The sequence below is a fragment of the Heptranchias perlo genome, chromosome 10 (assembly GCF_035084215.1).
Source record: "Heptranchias perlo isolate sHepPer1 chromosome 10, sHepPer1.hap1, whole genome shotgun sequence".
NCBI classification, from domain to species: Eukaryota; Metazoa; Chordata; class Chondrichthyes; order Hexanchiformes; family Hexanchidae; genus Heptranchias; species Heptranchias perlo.
This window is the reverse complement of record NC_090334.1, coordinates 71,570,111-71,597,724: the sequence shown is the minus strand read 5'-3', so window position 1 is coordinate 71,597,724 and position 27,614 is coordinate 71,570,111. Positions and strand designations below refer to the sequence as shown.

Sequence of the window (27,614 nt, the reverse complement as noted above, 5' to 3'; positions counted from 1 at the left end):
TTCCAAAAGCGATTAACATAACAGGAAAAAATGACTTAATTCTGGAACTATAACAAAACACAGATCAAAGAAATACTATATTCCAAAGTGGGCATTTTATGCTAATCTCCATCTCAAAGCTCTGGAATAATTTCATACAATGTTTAGTCTATATTGAATTGCAATTTATCATAATTTGTCCCAGATTGTTTTCTGTTCACATAGAATGTGTATTTTTGTTCTCTCTTAATCTTCTATCAGTGCTTTGTTGTTATAATGGGATAGATAGCAAGATCCTATTCTCCCTATTTTAATATTTACTTTTTCCTTACTTTATATTATAATAATGTTTAATCTGCTATTGAAATAAAGACTATTTATTTTGATTTCTTTTCTTCCTTTTTAGCACATTTTTGTCAAAATACGAAAGAGTATGGGACCAATTTTCATGACTTTTTCTCCCAGTGAATACTCAGTTCCTGGTTGCAAAGGTCATGAAAAAAAGGCAGAGACCTATAATGTCAGGTCTCCACTTCCTTTACATTACACTGGGCTTTCTATGGCTTCCCCAGAGGCAAGAGGCAGAGCTGAGCCTCTGTCTGCAATAAGTACTGGCCCATCATTGACATGATAATGAGGCTGGAGGGGCCATTTCTGGTCTCCTGCCTCTTTTTCCTATAGTTATATATGTGGGGTGCCTAGATGCAGGAGTATCCCAAAAAGCTGGCAGAGGGCTTGTGCCAGCTCTGAGGCGGGCTGGCAACAAGCAGAGAGGACCCCTCAAGGTAAGTCAGAGTGATGCACCACATCTTTGGTCCTGGGGACTTCCTTGCTGCTAGACTGCTGTGATAAGTTCTTTCTCACTTCTTTACATTGAACACCTCCCCACCCTGCTCACAACTTGCTTCTTCTCCCTCTCAGCTTACACACACGATATGAAGAAGCCCAACACGTATGCATATACCTTTGCAAGAGTCACACACTAAATCTCTCCATCTCTTTCTGCAGGAACAAATGGTTCCCAACACAAAGGAGAGAAGCAAGACCTAGGTAGGACCAGCAAACATCCAAGCCCTCAGCGACATGGCATAGCCAGCCCTGGAGATTATAGATCCATCAAGACAAAAAAGTATCAGGAGATGGTGAGGCTGGGGGTGACACTGGGCAGGGTTTCTGCCTATTATTTCAAACATCCATTGATCTCAAGTAAACGTATATTCAACCAGCTTGACAACTTCATGCTGCATAGTGAAACCTGTCATCTGCTACTGTGCAGCCTGTCAGTGCTATGCTAACTCTTATCCCTTTCTCTAGGTCCTTCACAGCACCTGGACCCCATGGAAGAGGATTCAGAAAAAGACAATCTTCTGAAAGATGCTCAGTCATGCACTCCATACCTACCAAGCATCAGTACACAGATTGGCACTCCGGGTGGGTTACAGAGTGAGTTAGTGGGGTCTGCACTTGGTTAAACATCCAGCACTAGTAAGCAGGAGCAGAGACTATTGGAAAGGACAGCCCAGGAGATGGCTCACAAGAGGGTAAACGTGGCTCCAAGCTCTGCTGAGAAGAACAGAGATGCTGACATTTAGGACCCTGCCTTCAACAGAAAACTCCTTTCGGCACACATGCAGTTGTACAACATATTGGAAAGCCTGCCAAGGAGTTGCCGTATCATGTCTGAAAGTTTGGAGGAGTCCGCTACCAGCTTTTGTGGCATTCTGTAGCAGGGCATTAGCACTTTGAAGTCTGCCATGGAGCATGTGGTCACACCGAAGGACGCTGCAACCGGGTCCTCACGTCAGGAGTCTGTCACCAGACTGATCTTACTGCATTTAAATCTATGCAATTATTGTATCTACAAAATTTTTAATGAGGAACAGCTGGCACTCTTATCACTTCCCTTTAGTGCTACAACTTATCATTATTACATAGCCTTGATGCAATTTGTGGAGTTCAAATAAGCTGGTGTCGACCTGCCTTTTTCTTCCACCACACACTGGGGCCTGCTCCTCTTTGCCAGGTTTTCAGACTTCTGTCCCCAACTTTGCTAACCTACTTCAATTATTCACATATTCTCTGGTTCTCGTTTAGGTCTTTATTTTTCTAATTTTTCTCATCATGCCTCCTTTTGTATTATGCTAATATCACTTCTGTTAATTAATTGGCACTTCTAAAAGTATGGGTTAATAAATGAAAGGCAGCATGGATTTGCTAAAGACAAATCGTGTTTGACTAACTTGATTGAGTTCTTTGATGAAGTAACGGAGAGGGTTGATGAGGGTAGTGCGGTTGATTTATAAAAGGACTTTCAAAAGGCGTTTGATAAAGTACCACACTTGTTAGCAAAATTAAAGCCCATGGGATTAAAAGGACAGTGGTAGCATAGATACAAAATTGGCTAGGGGACATAAAGCAAGGAGTAGTGGTGAACGGTTGTTTTTCAGACTCGAGCGAGGTATACAGTGGTGTTTCCAGGGGTGCCTATTAGAACCACCCCTCTTTCTCATATATATTAATGACCTGGACTTGGGTATACAGGGTTATAATTTCAAAGTTTGCAGATGATACAAAACTTGGAAATGTAGTAAACAGTGAGGGGGATAGCAATAGACTTCAGGAGGACATAGGTAGACTGGTGAGATGGGCAGACACATGGCAGATGAAATTTAACGCAGAGAAGTGTGAAGTGATGCATTTTATTAGGAAGGATGAGGAGAGACAATATAAACTAAATGGTACAATTTTAAAGGGGGTGCAGGAACAGAGAGACCTGGGGTGCATGTACACAAATCTTTGAAGGTGGTAGGATAAGCTGAGAATTTTGGGCACCACACTCTTGGAAGGATGACAAGGCCTGAGAGGAGATGCAGAAGAGATTTACTAGAATGGTTCCAGGGATGAGGGACTTCAGTTACGTGGATAAATTGGAGAAGCTGGGGTTATTCTTGTTAGAGCAGAGAAGGTTAAGAGGAGATTTGATAGAGGTGTTCAAAATCATGAAGGATGTTGATAGAATAAATAAGAAGAAACTGTTTCCAGTGGCAGGAGGGTGGGTAATCAGAGGACGGGGATTTAAGGTAATTGGCAAAAGAACCAGAGGCGACATGAGGTAAAGAAATTTTATGCAGCAAGTTGTTGAGATTTGGAATGCACTGCCTGAAAGGAACAGATTCAATAGTAACTTTCAATAGGGACTTGGATAAACACTTTAAAGGGAAAAATTTGCAGGGCAATGGGGAAAGAGCAGGGAATAATTGGATAGCTCTTCCAAAGAACCGGCACAGGCACGATGGGCCAAATAACCTCATTCTATGCTGTATCATTCTATGATTCTATGATTTAACCATCTCCTGTTCTACACCTAATTAGCTCATTCTTTATCTTTTCTTGTGTATGTCGTCTCTTCTTCCCTTTTCCTCTCTATATTCCTTTTTACAAGCTGTTCATCTGTAATCTTCCAGAGTTCTCTCGATTCAGGAACCATTCCTTTAGATTGGAAAATTGCACATGTTGCTCCACTATTTAAGAAAGGTGAGAGAGGGAAACCAGGGAATTACAGACCAGTTAGCCTAACATCTGTTGTCGGGAAATTACTAGAGTCCATAATTAAAGACTGAACACCTTGAAAATTTTCAGCTGATCAGAGAGAACAAGCATGGATTTGTAAAGGGTAAGTCATGCTAAAGTTGAAGCTCATGGAAATGAGGGCAAATTATTAACCTGGTTAGGAAATTGGCTGAGCGGCAGGCGGCAGAGATCAGGGATAATGGGCAGGTACTCAAATTGGCAGGATGTGACTAGTGATGTCCCACAGGGATGTGTGTTGGGGCCTCAACTATTCACTGAATTCATTAACGACTTAGATGACGGGATAGAGCGCCACATATCTAAGTTTGCCGATGACACAAAGTTAGGTAGTATTGTAAGCAGTGCAGATGAAAGCATAAAATTAGAGAGATATTAATAGATTAAATGAATGGGCAAAACTGAGGCAAATTGATTTCAATGTGGGCAGGTCATCCACTTTGGACCTAAAAAGGATAGATCAGAGTACTTTCTAAATGGTGAAAAGCTCAAAACAGTGGAGGTCCAAAGAGACTTAGAGGTTAGAAAATAATCAAAAAGGCTAATGGGAATGCTGGCCTAGATATCTAGAGGACTGGAATACAAGGTGGTAGAAGTTATGCTACAGCTATACAAAGCCCTGGTTAAACCACACCTAGAGTACTGTGTTCAGTTCTGGGCATCTTACTTAAGGAAGGATGTATTGGCCTTGGAGGGAGTGCAGCGTAGATTTATTAGAATTATACCTGGACTCCAAGGGTTAAATTACGAGGAGATTACACAAACTCAGGTTGTAGTCTCTGGAATTTAGAAGATTAAGAGGTGATTTGATTGAAGTTTTCAAGATATTAAGGGGAAGTGATAGGGTAGATTGAGAGAAACTATTTCTGCTGGTTGGGAGTCTAGGACTAGGGGACACAGCCTAAAAATTAGAGCCAGGACTTTTGGGAGTGAAGTTAGGAAACACTTCTCCATGCAAAGGATGGTAGAAGTTCCTCAGGGCAGTGTCCTAGGCCCAACCATCTTCAGCTGCCTCATCAATGGCCTTCCCTCCATCATAAGGTCAGAAATGGGGATGTTCGCTGATGACTGCACAGTGTTCAGTTCCATTCGCAACCCCTCAAATAATGAAGCAGTCCGAGCCCGCATGCAGCAAGACCTGGACAACATCCAGGCTTGGGCTCATAAGTGGCAAGTAACATTCGCGCCACACAAGTGCCAGGCAATGACCATCTCCAACAAGAGAGAGTCTAACCACCTCCCCTTGACATTCAACGGCATTACCATCGCCGAATCCCCCACCATCAACATCCTGGGGGTCACCATTGACCAGAAACTTAACTGGACCAGCCATATAAATACTGTGGCTACAAGAGCAGGTCAGAGGCTGGGTATTCTGCGGCGAGTGACTCACCTCCTGACTCCCCAAAGCCTTTCCACCATCTACAAGGCACAAGTCAGGAGTGTGATGGAATACTCTCCACTTGCTTGGATGAGTGCAGCTCCAACAACACTCAAGAAGCTCGACACCATCCAAGATAAAGCTTGACTGGCACCCCATCCACCACCCTAAACATTCACTACCTTCACCACCAGCGCACAGTGGCTGCAGTGTGTACCATCCACAGGATGCACTGCAGCAACTTGCCAAGGCTTCTTCAACAGCACCTCCCAAACCCGCGACCTCTACCACCCAGAAGGACAAGAGCAGCAGGCACATGGGAACAACACCACCTGCACGTTCCCCTCCAAGTCACACACCATCCCGACTTGGAAATATATCGCCGTTCCTTCATCGTCGCTGGGTCAAAATCCTGGAACTCCCTTCCTAACAGCACAGTGGGAGAACCGTCACCACATGGACTGCAGCGGTTCAAGAAGGCAGCTCACCACCACCTTCTCAAGGGCAATTAGGGATGGGCAATAAATGCCGGCCTCGCCAGCGACGCCCACATCCCATGAACGAATTAAAAAAAAGTTTGGATCTCTCTTCCACAAACAGCAGTTGATGCTAGTTCAATTGTTAATTTTTAAATCTGAGGTTGATAGATTTTTGTTAACCAAAAGTATTAAGGGATATGGGGCTAAGGTGGGTATATGGAGTTAGGTCACAGATCAACCATGATCTCATTGAATGGCAGAACTGGCTCGAGGGACTAAATGGCCTATTCCTGTTTCTATGTTGCTATGTAATATCTTCCAGTTCTGATCAAGGATTATGCCTGAAACATTAACATTTTTCTTTACAGATACCGCCTGACTTGCTGAGTGTTTCTTGCATTTCTGTTTTTGATTCAAATAAGCTGTGTCACTATGCTGCTCTTTAATATATTTCCCACCCACCTCCCGACAATTTTTTGGTGGGTCTGGGAAGCCGGGACCAGAAAATTGCTTGGAAAGCACTCCACCCTGTTCCTGCTTCCTGTACGCACTCCATATTTGTCACTCCCAGGCCCAGTGGCAGAGGGTACATCACCTTTATACGGGAAGGTGTATTATGATTAAATTCAGATCAGGGAATACATCCTCTGACATTTCTTCTGTGATTTGCATTCTTTGAATTTGCATTTCGTAATTTTGATTTTTAAACAAAGTAACTGTTTGCCTAGCAGAGATTTATTAAATTGCTTTGAAAGCACATGCATTCCAAGGATTGCAGTGGAGCTGGCATCAACAATGCATTCTTTAAAAAAGCACATAGCACAATGTGTCACTCTCATATTGTCTGGCTGCCCACTGTGGCTTGGGGGGATGGTTTTAATGACATAACCAGCAGCAGTTGCTGAAGGCTTCAGGAAATAACAAGCTGCCTAGACATTACTGTGAAAGAGAATATACAAGTTTTGCCATGTAAGGGCAATTCAGATTAAAACATGCTTTATTCAGTATTTTTCCCCCACTTTAATCTTGTCATTTGTTTTTTTATATACAAACATTATTTAAGTTTTTAGTTACAGATTAATTTGTTGAAATACAAACTATAAAGTGAAATTTGATTAATTCTGATGTTTGCTCTTCAGGTTTTTTTCAGTTTTATTTCTGACATTTTTCTCATGTTATTGTCCCTTTCATATCTTATTTCATTTTCTTTTTTTTTTATTAGCCATTGTTATGATCTGGTATGCACTGCCTGAAAAGATGGTGAAAGAAGATTCAATAGTAACTTTCAAAAGGGAATTGGATTTCTACTTAGAAAGGAAAAAATTTCAGGGCTATGGGGAAACAGCAGGGGAGTGGGGCTAATTGGTAACTCTTTCAGAGAGCCGGCAGATGCACGATGGGCCGAATGGCCTCCTTCTACGCTGTATGATTCTATGAGTTTTTAAAAGTGAGAAGGAAAAATAATGTCTGGCCTCTCTGCTTAATGCCTTCCCTTGCAAAGACCAGGGAAGTAATTTTAACCCCCAAGAAGGGGTGGGTGGCAGTAAAAGTAGTTAGTTTTTGGAGCAGGACCGCATCCCAGCTCCAACGCAGTCACTTCCTGGGTTTAACCCAGATGCGTTTGGATGTGAGCGCGCAACAGAAACCCAGAAGTCCCGTCGCCAATTAATGCCAGCGGGTGGATCGTTAACACGGCAATTTACCTCGTTGAAATAGTTAAGGTAGGTTATTTTTAATTGAATGCTACTCACCTTTAAATTTAACGCCTCCAGGACGTCTTACCCGCGGCTCTTGAATCAGGAGGCGAGAAGGGCTGCATCCATGAGCCAAGTGCCTTTACAGCACTGCTTGTGGGCCAGGAGGAGCAGGGGTGCTCCCTCCAGACCCAACAAGCTTACTTGCTGCGATTGGACCTCCGCAATTGGCCGCCCCCCACCTCCTGCCATGGGAGACCACCCTCCCAATGGGAGACTCCCCTCCAATGTCCGACCCACCCCCCACCCCCAACGATGCCCGCCCTCCCCCAATGGGAGACACCCCCAATAACCACCCTCCGTCCCTACCTCCGATTCCTCCAAACCTCCGATCTTCTGCATGGCTCCGATCTTCTGCCCACCCAATCACCTCTTGGCCCATGATCTTCTCCACAGCCCCCTCTCTCCCTCACTCCTCTCCAATTCCTGGCTGTGTTCCCTTCCGACAGGTAGGCAACCTGATGGCTGGCTGGCTGTCGCACGGGAAACCTGGAAGCAAAATTAATTGCCTTCAATTGAGTTGCGATCGCAGATTCCGACGCACTCAATTCGCTTCCGGGTTTCCCACACAAACATCTACCCACCCACTCAATTCCCGACTCCATGCTAAAATCATGGCCCAGGAACATATCATGAAAGGATTCAAAAACACCATCCTATGCCTTGCCACTCCATGATCCAGTTTGTTAGACAATATCCTGTGCCGTAAAATCAATACATAAAAGGTGCTTAAAAATTGCAAAAAACTTTAGTAAATATTCAAAACTAAGATCAATAGATTTTTGGGCACTAAGGGAATCAAGGGATATGGGGATAGGGCAAGAAAGTGGAGTTGAGGTAGAAAATCGGCCATGATCTCATTGAATGGTGGAGCAGGCTCGAGGGGCCATATGGCCTGCTCCTGGTCCTTTTTCTTATGTTCTTATGTTCATCTGCACTCCACAAAAAACTGCTCTGAAGCTAAGATCACTGCCTCTGGGTTTCATTCGGGAATTTCTCAATGGAATTGAATAATTTGATAAATAAAAAAGTAATACAGTATACTGGCAATATACAGCAGGTCTATTGGCATCAATAAAGTGAGAATACAGGATAACATTTTGGATTTAAGCCCCTAGTCAAACCCTTTGAGGGTGATTTTAAAACAGAGCCGGGGAGGGGGGGGGGGGGGCATCAAAATGAGGTTGGGAAACCCATTAGTACGGGTTTCCCGGACGTCCTTACGATTTTGACGTAAGGACATTTTAAATTGTTTTTGTCGGTTTCCAGTCCAACTGACCAGCTGATTGACAGGCTGGTCTCAGTCGGATGGGAGACCAGCCAGGGATAGGATGTCTTCAGGTAACTCTGCACGTAAACCTTTGTTTGTATGGATTTGGGGGGGGGGGGGGGGAGGGGAAGAGGAGACGGGCCACGGGTGAGAAAGGGGCATGGTTGGGCACGGGGGTGGCGAGTCATGGGAGATGGGATCAGGGGTCAATCGTAAGGGGGCATCATCACGGGGGTCCGCGGTCATTGAGGGGAAGGGTCGGGGGTGGGGGGGCGGGAATGGGAAGGTGGAGTGCGGGGATCGGGGTCGGGGGTCCATAATCGGGGTCGGGGGGGGGGTGGCGCGATCGGGGGGGGGTGGGGTGGGGGGAGAGGGTCGGTGCAGGTAGGCTTGTTGGGCCTGGGGGAAGCACACCTGCTCCTTCAGGCTCACAAGCTGTGCCTCTCTAGGCACCTACCTGTTATTCTCGGGCCTTCTGGCCTCCTTTCACGAGGCGTAAAACAGAAGGCCTGGGAATCCGGGCCCCCCGGTGTTGAAATCAGGAATTAGTAAAAAAAAATGGAGGCCTGAAGCCTCCCTGAAAGGTTTTAAGGCGCGACCCTCCTCCTGGGAACAGGTTGGTCGCCAGCCCCTCATTCCGCCCCGGCGAGAACCGGAAATGGGCGGGTTGGGGGTGGGTCTGAAATGGTGGCAATTTTCAATGCCCACCCCCCGCCCCCAACCCACCCGTTTTTTAATTTGAAAATTGAGCGCTTTGTCAGAGTTCTGATGAGAGGCCTAAACTAAAAAGACTAACCTGTCTTTTCTCTAGAAATATTTTCAAAACAAATTTGGCATAGAAAAAAGAAACTTGTAACACAGAACTGCAGATTTAAGCACAAAATGGTGTAAGTTAAGGGATTTTTACAAATAATTAGTATGATCTTGAATATTTTCAGTGAATTTATGTAAAAAGCCCTATTCGTCTTTCATTCTGCATTCTCCACACACCACTGGAACTGAGCCAGTTGCTGATCAAAATTTTGGGGAAAAGGACTTTGGCCTAGAAATTGGTCCACACAGCACATGTTTTTCGGGCACTACTTGGACTACTAAGGCCCCAACATGGCGGACTGGAAGTGTGTGCACATTTCCAAACGGAAGTGCGCCACCCGCCATATTGGGTAAGGACAAACAAGAGGCGTCCTTTACCCATGCCTGAAGCAGGCCCTTTATACATACAATAAGGGACCTAACACCTGTTTAAGGCCCCCTCTCCAAGACTTGTTTGCCCTCAGGCAGCCTGCACCATCATAAAAGGAGGGGGAAAGGGGGAGGAGAATGAGGGGATAACCTAGGGTCAGAACAGGGGAACTGCTGCAGGAAAATCATCTCAGCTATTGGGCAGGCTTGCCAAAAGAGTGGAGTAAGGGCGGTTTAAAATCAATGGCAATAGATGCAGTCTCAGATTCTTTTTGCACTCTTATTCAGCGTGTCTCTACACTGAATGGATGTGTGTGAGGCACTACAGGGGTGCTTACAGAGTGAGGGGGAAGGGAGGTAGAAGTGTAAGGAGAGGTGAGGAGGCGAAGAAGAGATATGGGGACGGGAGGAGGACACATGATAGGATATCGTTTGGTGGACTTTGTCTCCGCCTGATAAATCCTGTGTATGAAACATTGGAGGGGTGAAATTCAGCAGTGGTGAGTGCTGGAGGATCAGCAAGTATGAGGCAGCCAGTCAATGGAGGATAAGAATAACAGCCAGTGGGGGGGGGGGGGGGGGCGGTGGGGGGAGATGAATGGTATGGATGGGAAATACAGCTGAGGGCAGTGAGGGAGGTGTTATTGTAAAAGGACATATGAAGTGTAGGGGTAGCATGTGAAAGGGACCTGCAGTGCGTAGAGACTTGGGAGGTGGGGGTGGAAGGATTAGCAGTGAGCGGGTAGGTTGGCACCTGTCATGCAGCCAGCTGGGAAGAGGGGTGGCTGGTAGGGGATTTGCAGCCAGTGGTGAACAAATGGGAATTTGAGCCAGAAAGGGGAGGGAGAGAGGATTCAATGCTATCCACGACTTACTACTTGGCTAAAACTGAATCAGTGGAGAGTTGAAGGAGGCTGAAAACTCCTTGTACTTACAGAAAATTATGTATTTGAACTCCTATTGTGAATGGGCCATGATATGAAGCATAACTAAATTACACAGACACAGTTTTATCTGAATTCATACCATCATCATAGCATAATTCAGTAACTTTCTAAAGCTTTCTAATTGTGCTTTTAAATCTTATTTCATTTTTATTGTAATAGTTTATTGACTTTAAATTAGCCTGAATCCTTTAGATATCAATGATTAGTTTGATTTATAATGTAGGGGTCACATTAAATGCTATCAACCTGACACCTTCTTAGCTCTTCCCCACCACCAAATCATTAACTAACTAAAAATCAATTCTCACAAAATGATAGATGCAGGTTTCAGAAAACAGGATTTTACAGTTTTAGTGTAATTTTTCCTTTTTACTTTTGTTGCTGCCTGCAAAACAATTCTGAAATATTTATTTCCAAAGTGCACTCACATAAACAAGAAAGGAAAATGCTTGATTGCAGCCATTTCGAAGACCAACTTGGGAGTTATTTCTGAATCTATCCGGAGAAAACTAAAGCCCCCATTTGAGGGCCTCTGCACAGCGGAACAGGGTGGTAGTGCTCAGACGAGAATCCTGGTGATACACTGACAATCCCATTTTCGCTCCGATTCCACTTGCTGGTATTTTAGTTGGGGCTTTTTCCAGAGCGACCCAGGAGCCCGTCTGTTTCAAGCGAGAGCCTACTTCTAATATGCTAATCGAGGGCATATGACATATACAAAACCGCAGTAGAATTTTGTGATACCAATGTGTACTACACATGTCCCATCCATTGGTCCCAGGCATTGAGCGGCCTAACCAGACTATTCAGAAAAAGGTTAGCTTCCATTTTTAAAAAGATTTTTGTGAAGCCAGGAAGAGTGTGCCTCTCCTGACCCAACAGAAAACTTTTGGCCCATCCACGCTCTACCCCTCCACCTCCACCTCCACCTCCCCACCCTCCCCGCCCCCCACAATTGCCTCCATATCCCCCCTTGTAGATAAAACTTCCGGCTCAGCTCCATGTTTGATCTGGTGGAATTCCTAACCACTCTCCCAATTGGAAGTTGCCAATGAGCACAGCTTCTGTGCTCGCAGCTTGCTGGTAGTAGGCAAATGAGACCTGGCTCTCAAAATGGCTTGGGCCTTGTGGCAAGGACTTCAGCGCAAGCATGCCTTCCTCACTGGTCCGAAGTCCACCCAAACTCAAAATCTCCCCTTAAGTGTCCTTAAAGGTCTAATGATACATTATAATGTGATTTCAGTCTTATTAAGCTATACATTAATCGGTTGGATAGACTAGATTGTCACTCTCCCAATGTCTTATAATTTTGAAACTGTGAATATTTGTAAACAAGGTAACAAGAGGACAATAATTGGCTATTCTTACCTAAAAACAAATCAATAACAGTAAATTTACTTACAGATTCGAAAGCCAGATTTGGACACAGGGCCATAACCGTTCTCGCTGTAAAGGGTGGTTGGGTGACCCTTCTTACAATTGTTGTAACATTTTCCATTTATACACTGGCGTTTGCAAATGGTCGGTGTGAAGACAATTTTTATTGTTCCTACACCGGTGGTCAGGTTTGCTCCTGCAAGAAATAACAATTCAGTAAATAAGCAAAGAAGTATGAACTTGAAAATCATCATTAGTCCGGAGCTTTGGAGTTGTTGGGAGTCAAATGGAGAGAATGAGATTTTGCACAGCCACAGTTCCTACTGAGCAAAGTAGCTGACAGATGTCTCACAGAATCAAGGACTGGATGGAGAGAATCCAGTTTATATTGGGCTGCACTCCAAGCAGTTATCATAGGGATGAGGTATAGGGGCGTGTGGAATGTTGAGTAATGGTGGGCATATTGTCAAATTGTACCAAATCAAGGAAAGGTGTTGGACCAAAGACAATATTTTCTGGATACAGTTCACAATATGTGAGGAAGTTCAATTGTTAAGGCTATCAGTGGATTAATTAAAGGCCTATGAATGGATTCCAAGTCCAACATGACTCTGCTCTTGCGCAAATAAAACAAAATGTTTCCTCAGAGTGCTCCAGCTGCTCACAAATTTGATTTGAGTCAAATGGAATGTGGACTTTTAAACTGACCCTACTACGGCAAAGTGCTGTTGAATTGTATATTTTACACCAATGCACTTGCTATTTCTGACAATGATCTCTTACATTTATAATTTGGTTTACTATAGATCGATCACTGGTAATAAACCACATATCTTATTCATCTTCTTAAAAGCGACCTAAAATTCAAAGAGAATCTTTATTCCTGCAACGCTTCTGGATAACCAAAGCATTATTTTTATATTTAGAATAATGGCCAGTATATTATTACCGAAGACTTCTATTTCTTTGCTAAAGCTCTTTCGATAAAAATCATTTATATGTATTATTGTAGAATTTTTCTTTTCAACGTGCAACAAAATGAGCAAATGTCACATACAACTAAATATTGAAATGTGTAGAAAACGAAAAGTTATTCAAATCATCCAGAAACATCTTAGGGGTAATCTTGACTTTGTGCAATAGTGTAAAACGAATGAAAGAAAATCAACAGCTTGTTTTATATCGTTCCCGATTATTATTTCCATTGACATCTCTTCCATAAGACCATAAGAGATAGGAGCAGGAGTAGGCCATTCGGCCCCTCGTGCCTGCTCCGCCATTTAACGAGATCATGGCTGATCTGATTTTTACCTCAACTCCACTTTCCCGCCTTTTCCCCATATCCTTTGACTCCCTTGCTGATCAAAAATTTGTCTGACTCAGCCTTGAATGCATTCAATGACCCAGCCTCCACAATTTTTTGGGGTAAAGAATTCCAAAGATTTACAACCCCCTGGGAAAGGAAATTCCTCCTCATTTCGTCTTAAACGGGCGATCCCTTATTCTGAGACTATGCCCCCTAGTTTTAGATTCCCCCCTCAGAATCTTGTATGTTTCAATAAGATCTCCTCTCATTCTTCTAAACTCCAATGAGTATAGACCCAACCTGATCAATCTTTCCTCATAAGACAACCCTTCCATCCCCGGAATCAACTTAGTGCACCTTCTCTGAACTGCCTCCAATGCAAGTATGATAATGGATAATTGATAATAGAAATAAAAATCGGGAGAGATGTAAAACGGGCTGTGATTTGCTATGACCTACTTTACACGATCGTACAAAGTCAAAATCTACCCCCCTGCCATTTGTTCTGACATCAAAACTGACACTGATATCACAAGCCATATAGGTCAACAAATAATCCACTTGGGCAGCAGCAATGTATTTGCCTGATTATTTATCAATTTTACAGACTAAGGTCCTCGAGCATACCGTTGCTTCCCAGCTCAGTGTCCATCTCTCCCAAGGGTCTTGCTCAAACGTCTTCACTCTGGCTACTATCCTTACTCACAGCACCAAACTGACACAAATGGCATTTTCTGTGACTGTGGTGCATTGTCGTTCCCATGCTTTCAGACTACTTGTTCAACATTGAGTCTTAGGTGAGTAACAGCTTCCTCCAGCTCAACATCAGGAAGACCCAGAACAGCATCTCAACTCTGGTCCGATGCCACTGTTTCCATTCCCCTTTCAGCCTCACTCTCAGTACAAAGCATTCCTAATCTTGATGTCCTTCAGTTGAGCTTTAAACTTCAATTCCTATCCATTACCAAGACCCCTTTTTTCCACTTAAATGGCACTGCCCACCTCTGCCCCTGTGCTGCTGATCCCTTATACATGCCTTTGTCACCTTCGAATCTGACAACTCTCCATGCTGGATATACTGTACATATCCTGTCCTGCATTAAGGCTCTCTTGCCCATCAGCACCATCGTCACTACATCTATACTGGCTCAACTGCATTCAGTTCAAAAACTTCGTCTTCATCTATAAATCCCTCCATGGTCTTACCCCACCCTATCGCTGCACATCCTCCAGCCTTATATCCCCTCTCAAATGCTTCGTTCCTCTGACTGTGGCTTCCTGTGCACCACTGCGCCGTCCTCCAACACCCCCCACCCCCCCAACCTTCGCACCATGATTGGTGAGAGAGCTTTCAACTGCCATGGTTCTATCCTTTGGAACTCCTTCCTTAAACTTCTCTGCTTCTGCACCTTCCTCTCCACTTTTAAAAACCTCCTTAAGACCCATTTCTTCGACCAAATTTTCAGTTACCCCCCTATTCTTTCGATTCCGGCTCGGTACCCATAATTCCTCAACCCTATTTGTGAAGTACCGTAAGACTTTTTTTATATATGTTAAATGCTTGTTGTTGTTGATATTACACTTTTACAAGTCCAATTGACCCACTGTCCTATTAGATCGTTGAATAATACACGTGAAATAATTCAACAAAATATGGCACATTAAAGAAAGCATCAATTTGGCATAATCCTGGACCTATTGCAATAAACATTAACAAGCATATTTTGAACAAAAAATATTCACCAAAATTATTTTATCTTAAGTTGACTTGCAACATCGTCATGTAAACAGCCATATAGAGGGTTGCATTGTATATAAAGGAGTTCATCAGCGAGCACGAGTTCTATTAATACAAACAGATCCTCCAAATGTCATTCATCAAGAGTGATAATCAATTTTTTAAATTTAAAAGCAGAACTTATTTTGATACAGATCAACCTTAAAAATAAATACAGCAACCGATCTTGAAATAGGTTTTCAATCTGTGATCACTTCTGCTGATCATAAATGTCATGTCCACTATTTCCCACGGACCAGTTGAACCAGGAACACTTCTCACCACGATGGACATCTCGGCACTCTACACCAGTATCCCCCACGATGAAATGGCATCGCTGCGACAGCATCAATACTCAACACCAACAACAGCCAATCTCCAGACGCCATCCTACAACTCATCTGCTTCATCCTGGATCACAATGTCTTCACCTTCGATAACCAGTTCTTTACCCAAACACACGGAACAGCCATGGGGACCAAATTCGCACCCCAATACGCCAACATTTTCACGCACAAGTTCGAGCACGACTTCTTCACTGCACAGGACCTCCAACCAACGCTATACACCAGATACATCGACGACATTTTCTTTCTATGGACCCATGGCGAAGAATCACTGACGAGACTACACGATAACATTAACAAGTTCCATCCCACCATCAAGCTCACCATGGACTACTCCTCAGAATCAGTTTCTTTCTTGGACACACGAATCTCCATCAAAGACGGGCACCTCAGCACCTACCAGCGGGGTCGCTGCTGGTAGGCTTGTTGGGCCTAGAGGAAGCATTACTACATATGTGGCGTCTCATTCCTTCAGATTTTAATTGTTGCTGGAAATTTTAAAAATGTAAAATTTTAAATTAAAAACATTTTTTTTTTAAACTTTTCCTTCCTGTCTCTTTTTTTCTCTCTTTCTTAATCCAATACTTCTTTCCCTCTCAAGAAATAGGAGCAGGAGTAGGTCATGCTCTTGGCTGCTCCGTCATTCAATAAGATCATGGCTGATCTTCTTCCTCAACTCCACATTCCTGCCCAATCCCCATATCCCTTGATTCCCTTAGTGTCCAAAAATCTATTGATCTCAGTCTTGAATATACTCAACGACTGAGCATCTACAGCTCTTAGGAATTCCAAATATTCACAACCCTCTGAGTGAAGAAATTTTTCCTCATCTCAGTCCTAAATGGCCGGCCCCTTATCTTGAGATTATGATCCCTATTTACATTGAGACTACAGCACAGAAACCGGCCATTCTGCTCAACAGGTCTATGCAAGCGTTTATGCTCCACACGAGCCTCCTCCCTCCCTACTTCAACTAGCCCCATCAGGGTACCCTTCTATTCCTTTCTCCCTCGTGTACTTATCTACCTTTCCCTTGAATGTATCTATTTTTGGACTCTAGTTTTGGACTCCCCCACAAGTGGAAACATTTTCTCTACGTCTACCCTATCAAACCCTTTCATTATCTTAAAGACCTCAATCAGGTCACTCCTCAGCCTTCTCTTTTCTAGAGAGAAAAGCCCCAGCTTGTTCAGTCTTTCCTGATAGGTATAACCTCTCAGTTTTGGTATAAACCTTGTGAATCTTTTTTGCACCTTTTCCAATGCCTTCATATCCTTTCTATAATATGGAGACCAGAACTGTGCACAATGCTCCAAGTTTGAGACTCTCCAGCCAGGCAAAACAGCCTCTCAGCATCTACCCTGTAAAGCCCTCTAAGAATTTTATACGTTTCAATCAGATCACCTCTCATTTTTCTAAACTCCAGAGAATATAGGCCCATTCTACTCAATCTCACTTCATAGGACAACCCTCGCATCCCAGGAATCAATCAAGTGAACCTTCATTGCACCCCCTCTAAGGCAAGTATATCCTTCCTTAGGTAAAGAGACCAAAACTGTGCACAGTACTCCAGGTGTGATCTCACCAGAGCCCAACATAATTGCAGCATGACCTCCTTATTCTTATACTCCAACCCCCTTGCAATAAAGGCAACATACCATTTGCCTTCCTAACTGCTTGCTGTACCTGCATGATAACTTTCTGTGATTCGTGGACAAGGACACCCAAATCCCTCTGAATGCCACATTATACTCCACCTGCCACCTTCTTGCCCACTCACTTATATCCTTTTCCAGCCTCTTTGCGTCCTCCTCACAGCTTACTTTCCCACCTAGCTTCATATCGCAAACTTGGATACATTACACTCAGTCCCCTCTTCTAAGTCATTGATATATAGTGTAAACAGCTGAGGCCCAATCACTGATCCTTGCGGCACCCTCTAGTTACAACCTGCCAACCCAAAAATGACCTGTTTATTCCTACTCTCCATTAACCAATCCTCAATCCATGCTAATATATTAGCCCCAATCCCATGAGCCCTAATCTTGTGTAACAACCTCTTGTGTGACACCTTATCGAATGCCTTTTGAAAATTCAAATATACTACATCCACTGGCTTCCCCTTTATCTATCCCGCTAGTTACACCCTCAAAAAACTAACAGATTTGTCAAATACGATTTCCCTTTCATAAAACCGTGTTGACTCTGCCTAATCATATTATGACTTTCTAAGTGCCCTGGTGCCATGTCCTTAATAATAGATTCTAGCATTTTCTCTACTACTGATATCAGGCTAATTGGCCTATAGTTCCCTGTTTTCTCTCCCCCCTCCTTTTTTGAATGGCGGGGTTACATTTGCTACCTTCCAATCTATGGGGACCATTCTAGAATCAAGGGAATTCTGGAAGATCAAACAATGCATCCACTATCTCTGCAGCCACCTCTTTTAAAGCCCAAGGTTGTAGGCCATCAGGTCCAGGGGATTTGTCAGCTTTTAGTCCCATTAATTCCTCCAGTACTTTTTCTTTACTAATCTTAATTACTTTGAGTTCCTCACTCTCATTAGACACTTGGTTCCCCACTATTTATGGTATGTGTTTTGTATCTTCTACACTGAAGACAGATATAACATATTTGTTTAACATCTCTGCCATTTCCTTATTCCCCATTATAATTTCTCCTGTCTCTGCCTCTAAGGGACCCATGTTTACTTTCGCTAATCTCTTCCTTTTTACACACTTGTAGAAGCTCTTACAATCAGTTTTTATATTTCTTGCTGGTTTATTCTCATTCAATTTTCTCCCTCTATCAATTTCTTGGTCATCCTTTGCTGATTTCTAAAACCATCCCAATCCTCAGGCTTACTACTCTTTTTGGCAACATTGTAAGCATCTTCTTTGAATCTAATACTATCCTTATCTCCTCTAGTTAGCCACCGTTGGATCATCTTTCCCATAGAGTTTTTAATTCTCAGGGGAATGTATATTCGTTGACAATTATGAATTATTTCTTTAAATGTTTGCCATTGCTTATCTACTGTAATACCTTTTAATCTAATTTCCCAATCTACCTTAGCCAACTCACCTCTCATACCTACGTAATTGGTTTTGTTTAAATTTAAGACCCTAGAGTCAGACTTAAGTACATCACTCTCAAACTCAATATGAAATTCTATCACATTATGATCATTCTACCCCAGAGGATCCTTAACAATACGATTACCAATTAACCCTGGCACATTACACAATACTAGATCTAAACTAGCCTGTTCCCTAGTTGGTTCCTCAACATATTGTGCTAGAAATCTGTCTCGAATGCATTCCATGAACTCGACCTCCAAATAACTTTTGCCAATTTGGTTTGCCCAGTCTATCTGAAGATTAAAGTCTCCCACAATTATTGCATTACCCTTGTTACACGCTCCTCTAATTTCCTGATGTATAATCTGTCCAACACTACAGCTATTGAAAGGGGGCCTATAAACTACTGCCACCAATGTTTTCTGCCCTTTGTTATTTCTTAGCTACACCCAGACTGATTCTACATCCTGATTTTCTGAGCTCAGATCCTTTCTCATTACTGCCTTTATCTCATCCTCTATTATCAGGGCTAACCCCCCACCTCCTTTTCCATTTTGCCTATCTTTTCTAAAAGTCAAGTACCCTGGAAAATTTAGTTCCCAACTTGGTCACCCTGCAACCACTTCTCAGTAATGGCTACTAGATCAAACCCATTTATCTCTATTTGTGCCATTAATTCTTCTATCTTGTTACAAATGCTTTGTGCATTCAGATATATCACCTTCAATGCCTCCTTTTTACTATGGGATTAACTTTTTACTATTTTTCCCTGATGTGACCTCAGTCACTAATGCCCTATTACCTTTGTTAAATTCTCTGTCCCTTCCTGACACACTCTGTTTTCACCCAAATCGCTACTCTGCTCTACAGCCTTGACTTTTCTCTTTAGGCTTATAAATTTACCCTTACCTGAACCCTCCCCCTTTTTATTAGTTTAAAGCCTTATCTACATATCTTTATTTATTCTTCTTTACCTCATTTGACAATGAATTCACCCACTGTTATTTACACTTCCTTCTTAGTCCTTGTGCTGTTAATTTCACAATCCTTCAATCTGATTGGTTAGGGAGATACACAGTTGCTTGCCCTGTTCACTCAGCTCCCAGATGCCCTGTTTCCCTCACTGCTACGTTATCAGCTCGCACTTTCAGCAACTTGTCACACAAAAAATTTTGAATCAACATGTGCAGCAGTTCTAAAACTAAATTACCTAACAGTTCTAAGTTGTCAGAAAATCTCCCTGAAACAACTATCTTGATTGCCTGGCACTATCAATTTGAACTGGAAGGATAAAACGGTGTCTGGAAGAGAATTATGAATGAAGCCTACTATATACACAAATTGATTGGCACCCCATCCACCACCCTAAACATTCACCCCCCTCACCACCGGCGCACAGTGGCTGCAGGGTGTACCGTCCACAGGATGCACTGCAGCAACTCGCCAAGGCTTCTTCGACAGCACCTCCCAAACCCGCGTGTACTAATGCTTAGTGCCACCCAGCAGGAACGGACACAAGTTTTAGTCGCATTCCACTTAGTTCCCAATCTGCTCCACGTCAAATAGAGAGTTGGTGAGTGGAAGCTGTAGCATTTCCTGGCAGGGGGAGAAGTAACAAACTCAGACGAGGGGTTATGCTTTGGTAGTCCTTGCCCTACTACTGTCTAGTTTCAGGTTGCATTGACGTCAGTATGAAACCAGGTTGCCTGCCCGCCATTTTAACTGTAAGGACCAGGCAGATGAAGGAAAAAGACACAAAAATTGTAGGAAAAATGTTGGGAAGTTTACCAAATTATGCCCCTCAAAAAAAAGTTTAAAAAACAATTGCATGATATTAACAATTGAGGCAAAGAAATGTTTCTATCACTCACCTCGTGGTAAAGCATTTTCATTTTCTGCTAATCCTTGTCCATTTGTAGCAAAACGGTTCTGAACCTGTGCCTGCCCATTGCCATTAAATAGTGCATTGGAGAGTAGCTGTCCATTTCCATTTGACAGGTGTTTCACAGTGCGTGATGTCCCTGGAAATTGCTGAATATTAACAGGCTGTCTGTACCTACTTTGTGTACTGTTGAAAGAAAAAAAAAGCATTATAAATAAAACTCAAACTGTAAAAAATGAAATAATTTTTAAAAATCTAATCACACAGTTTCTTGTAACAGGTACTTAAGGCAGATTACAGTTTTATTCTGGACAAAAGCAACCAGGCAAAATGTTTTTGGTTACATATATAATCTAGAATTTCAGAAGCACTGCAAAAATTCCTCTACATGAGCAAAGATTGCATTGATAAGTCTTAATTACTGCCAAGCAACCTCTCTGGCCCTGAAAATTAACTTTTACAAATGTGGAATCTCATTCCTTCAGCTTTTAATTGTTGTTGGAGATTTTTTTAAAAATTGAATTTACATTTTTAAGAACTTTTTCTTTGACTCTTTTTTTCTCTCTCTCTTAATCCATTCTGTTTATCCTGCTCTTTATTTCATTTTCTGTACCTGATTTGACATTGAGTTCACTATTCTAACTTACACTTCCTGGTTCAGACTCTGCGCTGCTCATTAGCAATTCTTCAATCTGATTGGTTATGGAAATACACAGTTGCTTGTCCTGTTCACACAAATCCCAAATGCCCCGTAGAGGGTGCCGCACAGTTTTGATCTCCCACTTGCAGCAACTTGACGTGCAAAAGTTCATGGAAATTAAACAGGCAAGAGCAAGTCTAACTAACGGCGGGTGCTGTTCGCTCGTCCGCTATAATAAATTCTGGTCCATTGTATAACACTTCCATTCATGACGTTACTACAACAAAATTGCACGGTGTTGGTACAGTAAGAATCTAATGAGTTTCATTTAAGCTATTTACATAAATAGGTTTTCACAAGGAAAAGAACAGGAACAAATATGAATCTTCCCATTCCTGTACTAGAAAACTGCCTACATTCATTACCTGCGCTACAGTAGAAGTCTCCACTTTCTTCATCTACTGACTATGAGGATCTAGCGAGGTCATGCTTTCATGTTTAAGCCATCTGCAAGTGTTCTGATCACTAGAAATTAGTTCAACCCTTCAAAATGTTTATACTCTTCACTGGAAATGAAACTGTAATAGTAATGAAAAGTATCTGCCTCTAACAAATAATGGAATTGAGGTACATATCAGCCATGATCTAACTGAATGGCAGACCAGGGTTGAGGGGCTGAATGGCCTATTCCTGTTCCTATTTAACAACAGAAAATAAAATCATACCGCAGGCAAAATATCAACGCATGCTGGCTCTATGCAGCCTACTTAAGCAGGAGAGGGCAGGAGCATAAATTTTAAGCAGAGGGTAAACCAAGATGTACACAAGAATTTTCTACGATACACATAACAATATTGATCCACTTCCAGCATTTGATTTCATGAATATCTGAATTTTAATGGGGTTTATGAGCTAATACCCATTGGAAGGATGCAGTATCAAATTGGATAACTTTCAGTCTGCTTCTGGAGGCAAAGTTAGCTAAAAGCATAGTCACTGGTAAGCTGAGCACCTAAAATGCTCAGGATGGAGAATAACAAGGTAGTTTTGCTATTGCAAACCTATTCTTCATCAGCTTCAGGAAAGAGTTATTTGTGACTTTAAAGTAGATTTAGTGCCGTAAAACTACTTTGCAGACAAGGAACCGGTATTGGAGAACTACTTCAAAAAGCAATTCTCTAATATAAAGGCAGCTTCAGTCACCCCTCATTATCTTGTTTAACATTTTAAAACTATTAACCCAAATCTGGCAGCAGATGTTTTGTACAAGCACCACCTGATGTGATATTCTGAAGTTTTTCTCCATTCGCATGACGAATGGACATTGCTGCCCACAGCCCTTCAATCCCATTTATGTCACTGGAGTGGAACTTCAAAGCATCACAAGAGAAGCCGACACAAGATCCATCTAAGCAGCAGTTTTAAAGCATAAAACGACGTAAAAATGGGCCACTGGAAGACAGCAATAAGAATACTGTACAACTGAGTACCTCGACTAACTATTCATGTAGTTATCCATAGGAGGCAATACATTTTCACCAGATGAAAAGGCGTATAAAACTGGTGCATTGAGCTCTTTTTCTCTAGAAATAGCATTGAATGGATTTTGGTCAGCTTTCTACTACCAATATGGTCTGTTTATCCAAAAAATAAATCAGATACTCATCACAAAGGGTCACAATATTTGACTGATTACATAAAAATGAAACCACAATAAAATTGTTTGAATAAACCAACAGCTTCCCCCACCCTCCTGCCTCCACCATTGTTCTTTTTAAATGAATCTTCCCATTAACAAGAGTCCCTGTACTTGTATATCCAATCTCGTTACAGCATATTCAAGTCTGGATTTCAACAATTTGTCTGTCCATCCTGATCAATTATGGAATAGGATTTCACTGTACATTAACTCTGTCAGTCAGTGTTTTCAAAGCTCAATCTGCACAGTTTTCTTAAAAAAAATTTCAAGAGCTTTTCAGTCAAAAGAGTTTTTCCTCAGAATCAATCTGACCTAGTATTTGAAAACCAAATATTTTGCCAGGTGTTTACCTTTTCAACTTTTATTTCAGAAATACAGTGACATATCATTTTCTGGGAAAAAGGAAGTACTGTAAGTTTTATACAGTTTCATTTTATGAAGGTTTGAGCTCTCACAATGCAGTTTCCAATGGCATTGGAATAACTGCTAAAAGGCATTTTTAGTAACACAAGTTCATAACAATGAGGTCCATATACTTGATTCAGAAAATGGTGAATGTTTATCCAATTCTATACTCAGATTTCTAATCATATTCCCAGGCTTTCTCAGTTTATTTGGCAAATTATCAAAATACAACAGCTTGAAAAGATGAATTAATTCACACCTGTACTAAAATAATATATACTGCAAGATATAAATCACTTAGGGGTTGAAATCCCTCTGTGTGCTAAATGTGTTGACAACTTGGTTAATATAGCTAACACGTGAATTTGACACAGATGTGTTACCCAGTGCACTGTAAGAATATTTGTTCTTTTTCATTTAACTGGGCTTTTAGTTTTATTTTACTATAAGAAAGAAATAAGTGAATTCCATGATCGAGTGAGCAACAGAGTTGTGTGATGCATAGAGAACCAGGCTGAATACAGAAAGTACAGATGAGATCTAAAAAAGAGAATAAGAGGGGCAAAGAGGGAGTGTGGGAATAGATTAGCGGCTCACATAAAAGGGAACCCATAAGTCTTTTAGAAACATATAAAATAGTAAAAGGGTGGGACCGATTAGGTACAAATAGGGAGATCTTCTTGTGGAGGCAAAGGGCATGGATGAGGCACTGGATCATAGAAAGGTTACAACACGGAAGGAGGCCATTCGGCCCATCGAGTCCATTCCGGATCTATGCAAGAGCAATCCAGCTAGTCCCACTCCCCCGCCCTTTCTCCGTAGCCTTGCAAATTTTTTCCTTTCAAGTACTTATCCAGTTCCTTTTGAAGGCCATGATTGAATCTGCCTCTACCACCCCCTCAAGCAGTGCATTCCAGATCCTAACCACTCGCTGTGTAAAAAAGTTTTTCCTCATGTCACCTTTGGTTCTTTTGCCAACCACCTTAAATCTATATTCTCTAGTTCTTGACCCTTCCACCAATGGGAACAGTTTCTCTCTATCTACTCTGTCTAGACCCTTCATGAGTTTGAATACCTCTATCAAATCTCCTCTCAACCGTCTCTGTTCCAAGGAGAACAACCCCAGCTTCTCCAGTCTATCCATGTAACTAGAGTCCCTCATCCCTGGAATCATTCTAGTAAATCTCTTCTGCACCCTTTCTAAGGTCTTCACATCTTTCCTGATGTGCGGTGCCCAGAACTGGACACAATACTCCAGTTGTGGTCGAACCAATGTTTTATAATGGTTCATCATGACTTCCATACTTTTGTACTCTATGCCTTTATTTATAAAGCCCAAGATCCCGTATGCTTTTTTAACCACTTTCTCAACCTGCTCTGCCACCTTCAACGATCTGAGCACATATACCCCCAGATCTCTCTGTTCCTGTACCCCTTTTAGAGTTGCACCCTTTAGTTTATATTGCCTCTCCTCGTTCTTCCTACCGAAATGTATCACTTCACATTTTTCTGCGTTAAATTTCATCTGCCACGTATCTGCCCATGACACCACCCTGTCTATATCCTCTTGAAGTCTACCACTATCTTCCTCACTGTTCACTATCCTTCCAAGTTTTGTGTCATCTGCAAATTTGGAAATTGTGCCCTGTACACCCAAGTCCAAGTCATTAATCTATATTAAGAAAAGCAGTCGTCCCAGCACTGACCCTGGGGAACACCACTGTACACCTCCCTCCAGTCCGAAAAACAACTGTTCACTACTACTCTCTGTTTCTTGTCACTTAGCCAATTCTGCATCCATGTTGCTACTGCCCCCTTTATTCCACGGGCCACAATCTTGATGATAAGCTTTCCGTGCGGCTTATCAAACGCCTTTTGAAAGTCCATATACACCATATCAACTGCATTGCCCTCATCTACCCTCTCTGTTACCTCATCAAAAAACTATATCAGGTTAGTTAAACACTATTTGCCTTTAACAAACACTTGCTGGCTTTCCCTAATCAATCCACCCTCATCCAAGTGACTGTTAATTTTATCCCGGATTACCCTTTCTAAAAGTTTCCTCACCACTGAGGTTAAACTGACTGGCCTATAGTTGCTGGGTTCATCCTCACACCCTTGTTTGAACAAGGGTGTAACATTTGCAATTCTCCAGTCCTCTGGCACCACCCCCATATTTATGGATGTTTGGAAGATTATGGCCAGTACCTCCGCAATTTCCACCTTTACTTCCCTCAGCAAGCCAGGATGCATCCCATCTGGACCAGGTTACTTATTTACTTTAAATACAGCTAGCCTTTCAAGTATTCTTCTTTATCAATTTTTAACCCATCCAGTATCTCAACTATATCTTCCTTTACTGAAATTGTGGCAGCTTCTTCTTCCTTGGTAAAGGCAGATGCAAAGTACTCATTTAGTACCTCAGCCATCCCCTCTGCCTCCTTCATGGTCCCTATTCGGCCCCACCCCTCCTCTAACTACCCATTTACTGTTTACATGCCCGTAGAAGACTTTTGGATTCCTTTTTATGTTGGCCACCAGTCTATTCTCATAATTTTTTTCCCCCCCATTTCCTTTTTCACTTCCCCTCTGAACTTTCTATATTCTGCCTGGTTCTCACTTGTGTTATCAACCTGACATCTGTCATACGCCCCTTTTTTCCATTTCAACTTACTCACGGTCATCCAGGGAGCTCTGGCTTTAGTTGCCCTACCTTTCTGCCTCATGGGAATGTGCCTAGACTGTACCCGAACCATCTCCTCCTTAAAGGCCACCCACTGTTCAATTACAGTTTTGCCTGTCAATCTTTGATTCCAATTTACCCGGGCCAGATCTGTTCTCAATTGGAGGAGGACCATTGAAATTGGTCCTCCTCCAATTGAGTATTTTTACTTTAGAGTGGCCGTGTCCTTTTCCATAGCTATTATAAACCTTATGATACTATGATCGCTCTCCCACTGACACTTGCTTCACTTGGCCCACCTCATTCCCTAGAACCAAGTCCAGCAATGCCTCCTTCCTCATTGGACCGGAAACGTACTGTTAAGAAAGTTATCCTGAACACATTTCAAAAATTCCTCCCCCTCTGTGCCCCTTATATTATTGTTATCCCAGTCTATATTAGGATAGTTGAAGTCTCCAGTTATCACTACTCTATAGCTTTTGCACTTCTCTGTAATTTCCTTGCAAATTTGCTCCTCTATAGCCTTCCCACTGGTTGGTGGTCTGTGGAATTCACCCAGTAGTGTAATGGCACCTCTTTGAATGAATACTTTGCATCCGTCTTCACTGGAGAAGAGGATGCTGCCATTGTAACAGTAAAGGAGGAGGTAGTAGCGATATTGGATAGGATAAAAATAGATAAAGAGGTACTTAAAAGATTGGCAGTATTCAAAGTAGGAAAGTCGTCTGGTCCATGTGGGATGCATCCTAGGTTACTGAATGAAGTAAGGGTGGAAATTGCAGAGGCTCTGGCCACAATCTTCCAATCCTCCTTAGATATGGGGATGGTGCCGAGGACTGAAGCACTGCAAATGTTACACCACTGTTCAAAAAAGTGGAGAGGGATAAACGTGGCAATTACAGGCCAGTCAGCCTAATGTCGGTGGTGGGGAAACCTTTATAGACAATAAACCGGGACAAAATAAATTGGCACTTGGAAAAGTATAGGCTAATAAATGAACGTCAGCATGGATTTGTTGAAGGAAAATTGTGTTTGACTAACTTGTTTGAGTTCTTTGATGAAGTAACGGAGAGGGTCGATGCGGGTAATGTGGTTGATGTTGTGTATGTGGACTTTCAAAACACATTTGATAAAGTACTAGACTTTATTAGCAAAATTAAAGCCCATGGAATTAAAGGGACAGTAGCAGCGTGGATACAAATTTGGCTAGGGGATAGAAAGCAGAGAGCTGTGGTGAACGGTTGTTTTTCGTGATCGGCAAAAGAGCCAAAGGCAACATGAGGAAACATTTTTTTTTACACACAGCTAGTTGCAATGGTCTGGAATGCACTGCCTGAAAGAGTAGGGAAGCAGATTCAATAGTTACTTTCAAAAGGGAATTGGATAAATACTTGAAGGAAAAAAATTTATAGGACTATGGGGAAAGAGGAGGGGAATGGGGCTAATTGGATAAGCTCTTTCAAAGAGCCAGCACAGGCACAATGGGCTGAATGGCCTCCTCCTGTGCTGTACCTACTATGATACTATGAAATGAAGCCTATGTGCTACATTTAATAAACATTTGTGTGAGAAAACATATTACTACCCTTATTCTATATGCTAAATGTCCGGTGCAAATCAGTCTTGATATTATACAACAATTCAAATCTAAATTATACTTCCGAAACACAAATAAAAACAATCTGTACTACAAGTGTTTGCTTGTCACTCAGTAAAAGATGAGTTCAATCCATAAGTTTTTAACTACAGAGAGGTCGATTTTGACCTTAGGGTGACCAATCGACAAATCGCGCCTGCCGGCTGCTTTTACCCATGGCAAAGATGCCTCCGCCATT

General features: G+C 42.3%; 1 protein-coding gene across 1 annotated transcript in view; it reads right to left on the bottom strand.

Annotated features, from left to right (window-relative positions):
* The window catches only part of LOC137326682 (latent-transforming growth factor beta-binding protein 2-like), a 607,725-nt gene that overhangs the window by 417,452 nt on the left and 162,659 nt on the right, over positions 1 to 27,614 (bottom strand). Inside the window, exons 4-5 of the mRNA XM_067992000.1 lie at positions 20,339 to 20,535; positions 11,983 to 12,153 (exon numbers count right to left, since the gene is read on the bottom strand). Of these exons, the coding sequence (XP_067848101.1) occupies positions 11,983 to 12,153; positions 20,339 to 20,535 (368 nt within the window). The remainder of the gene's footprint in view (positions 1 to 11,982; positions 12,154 to 20,338; positions 20,536 to 27,614) is intronic.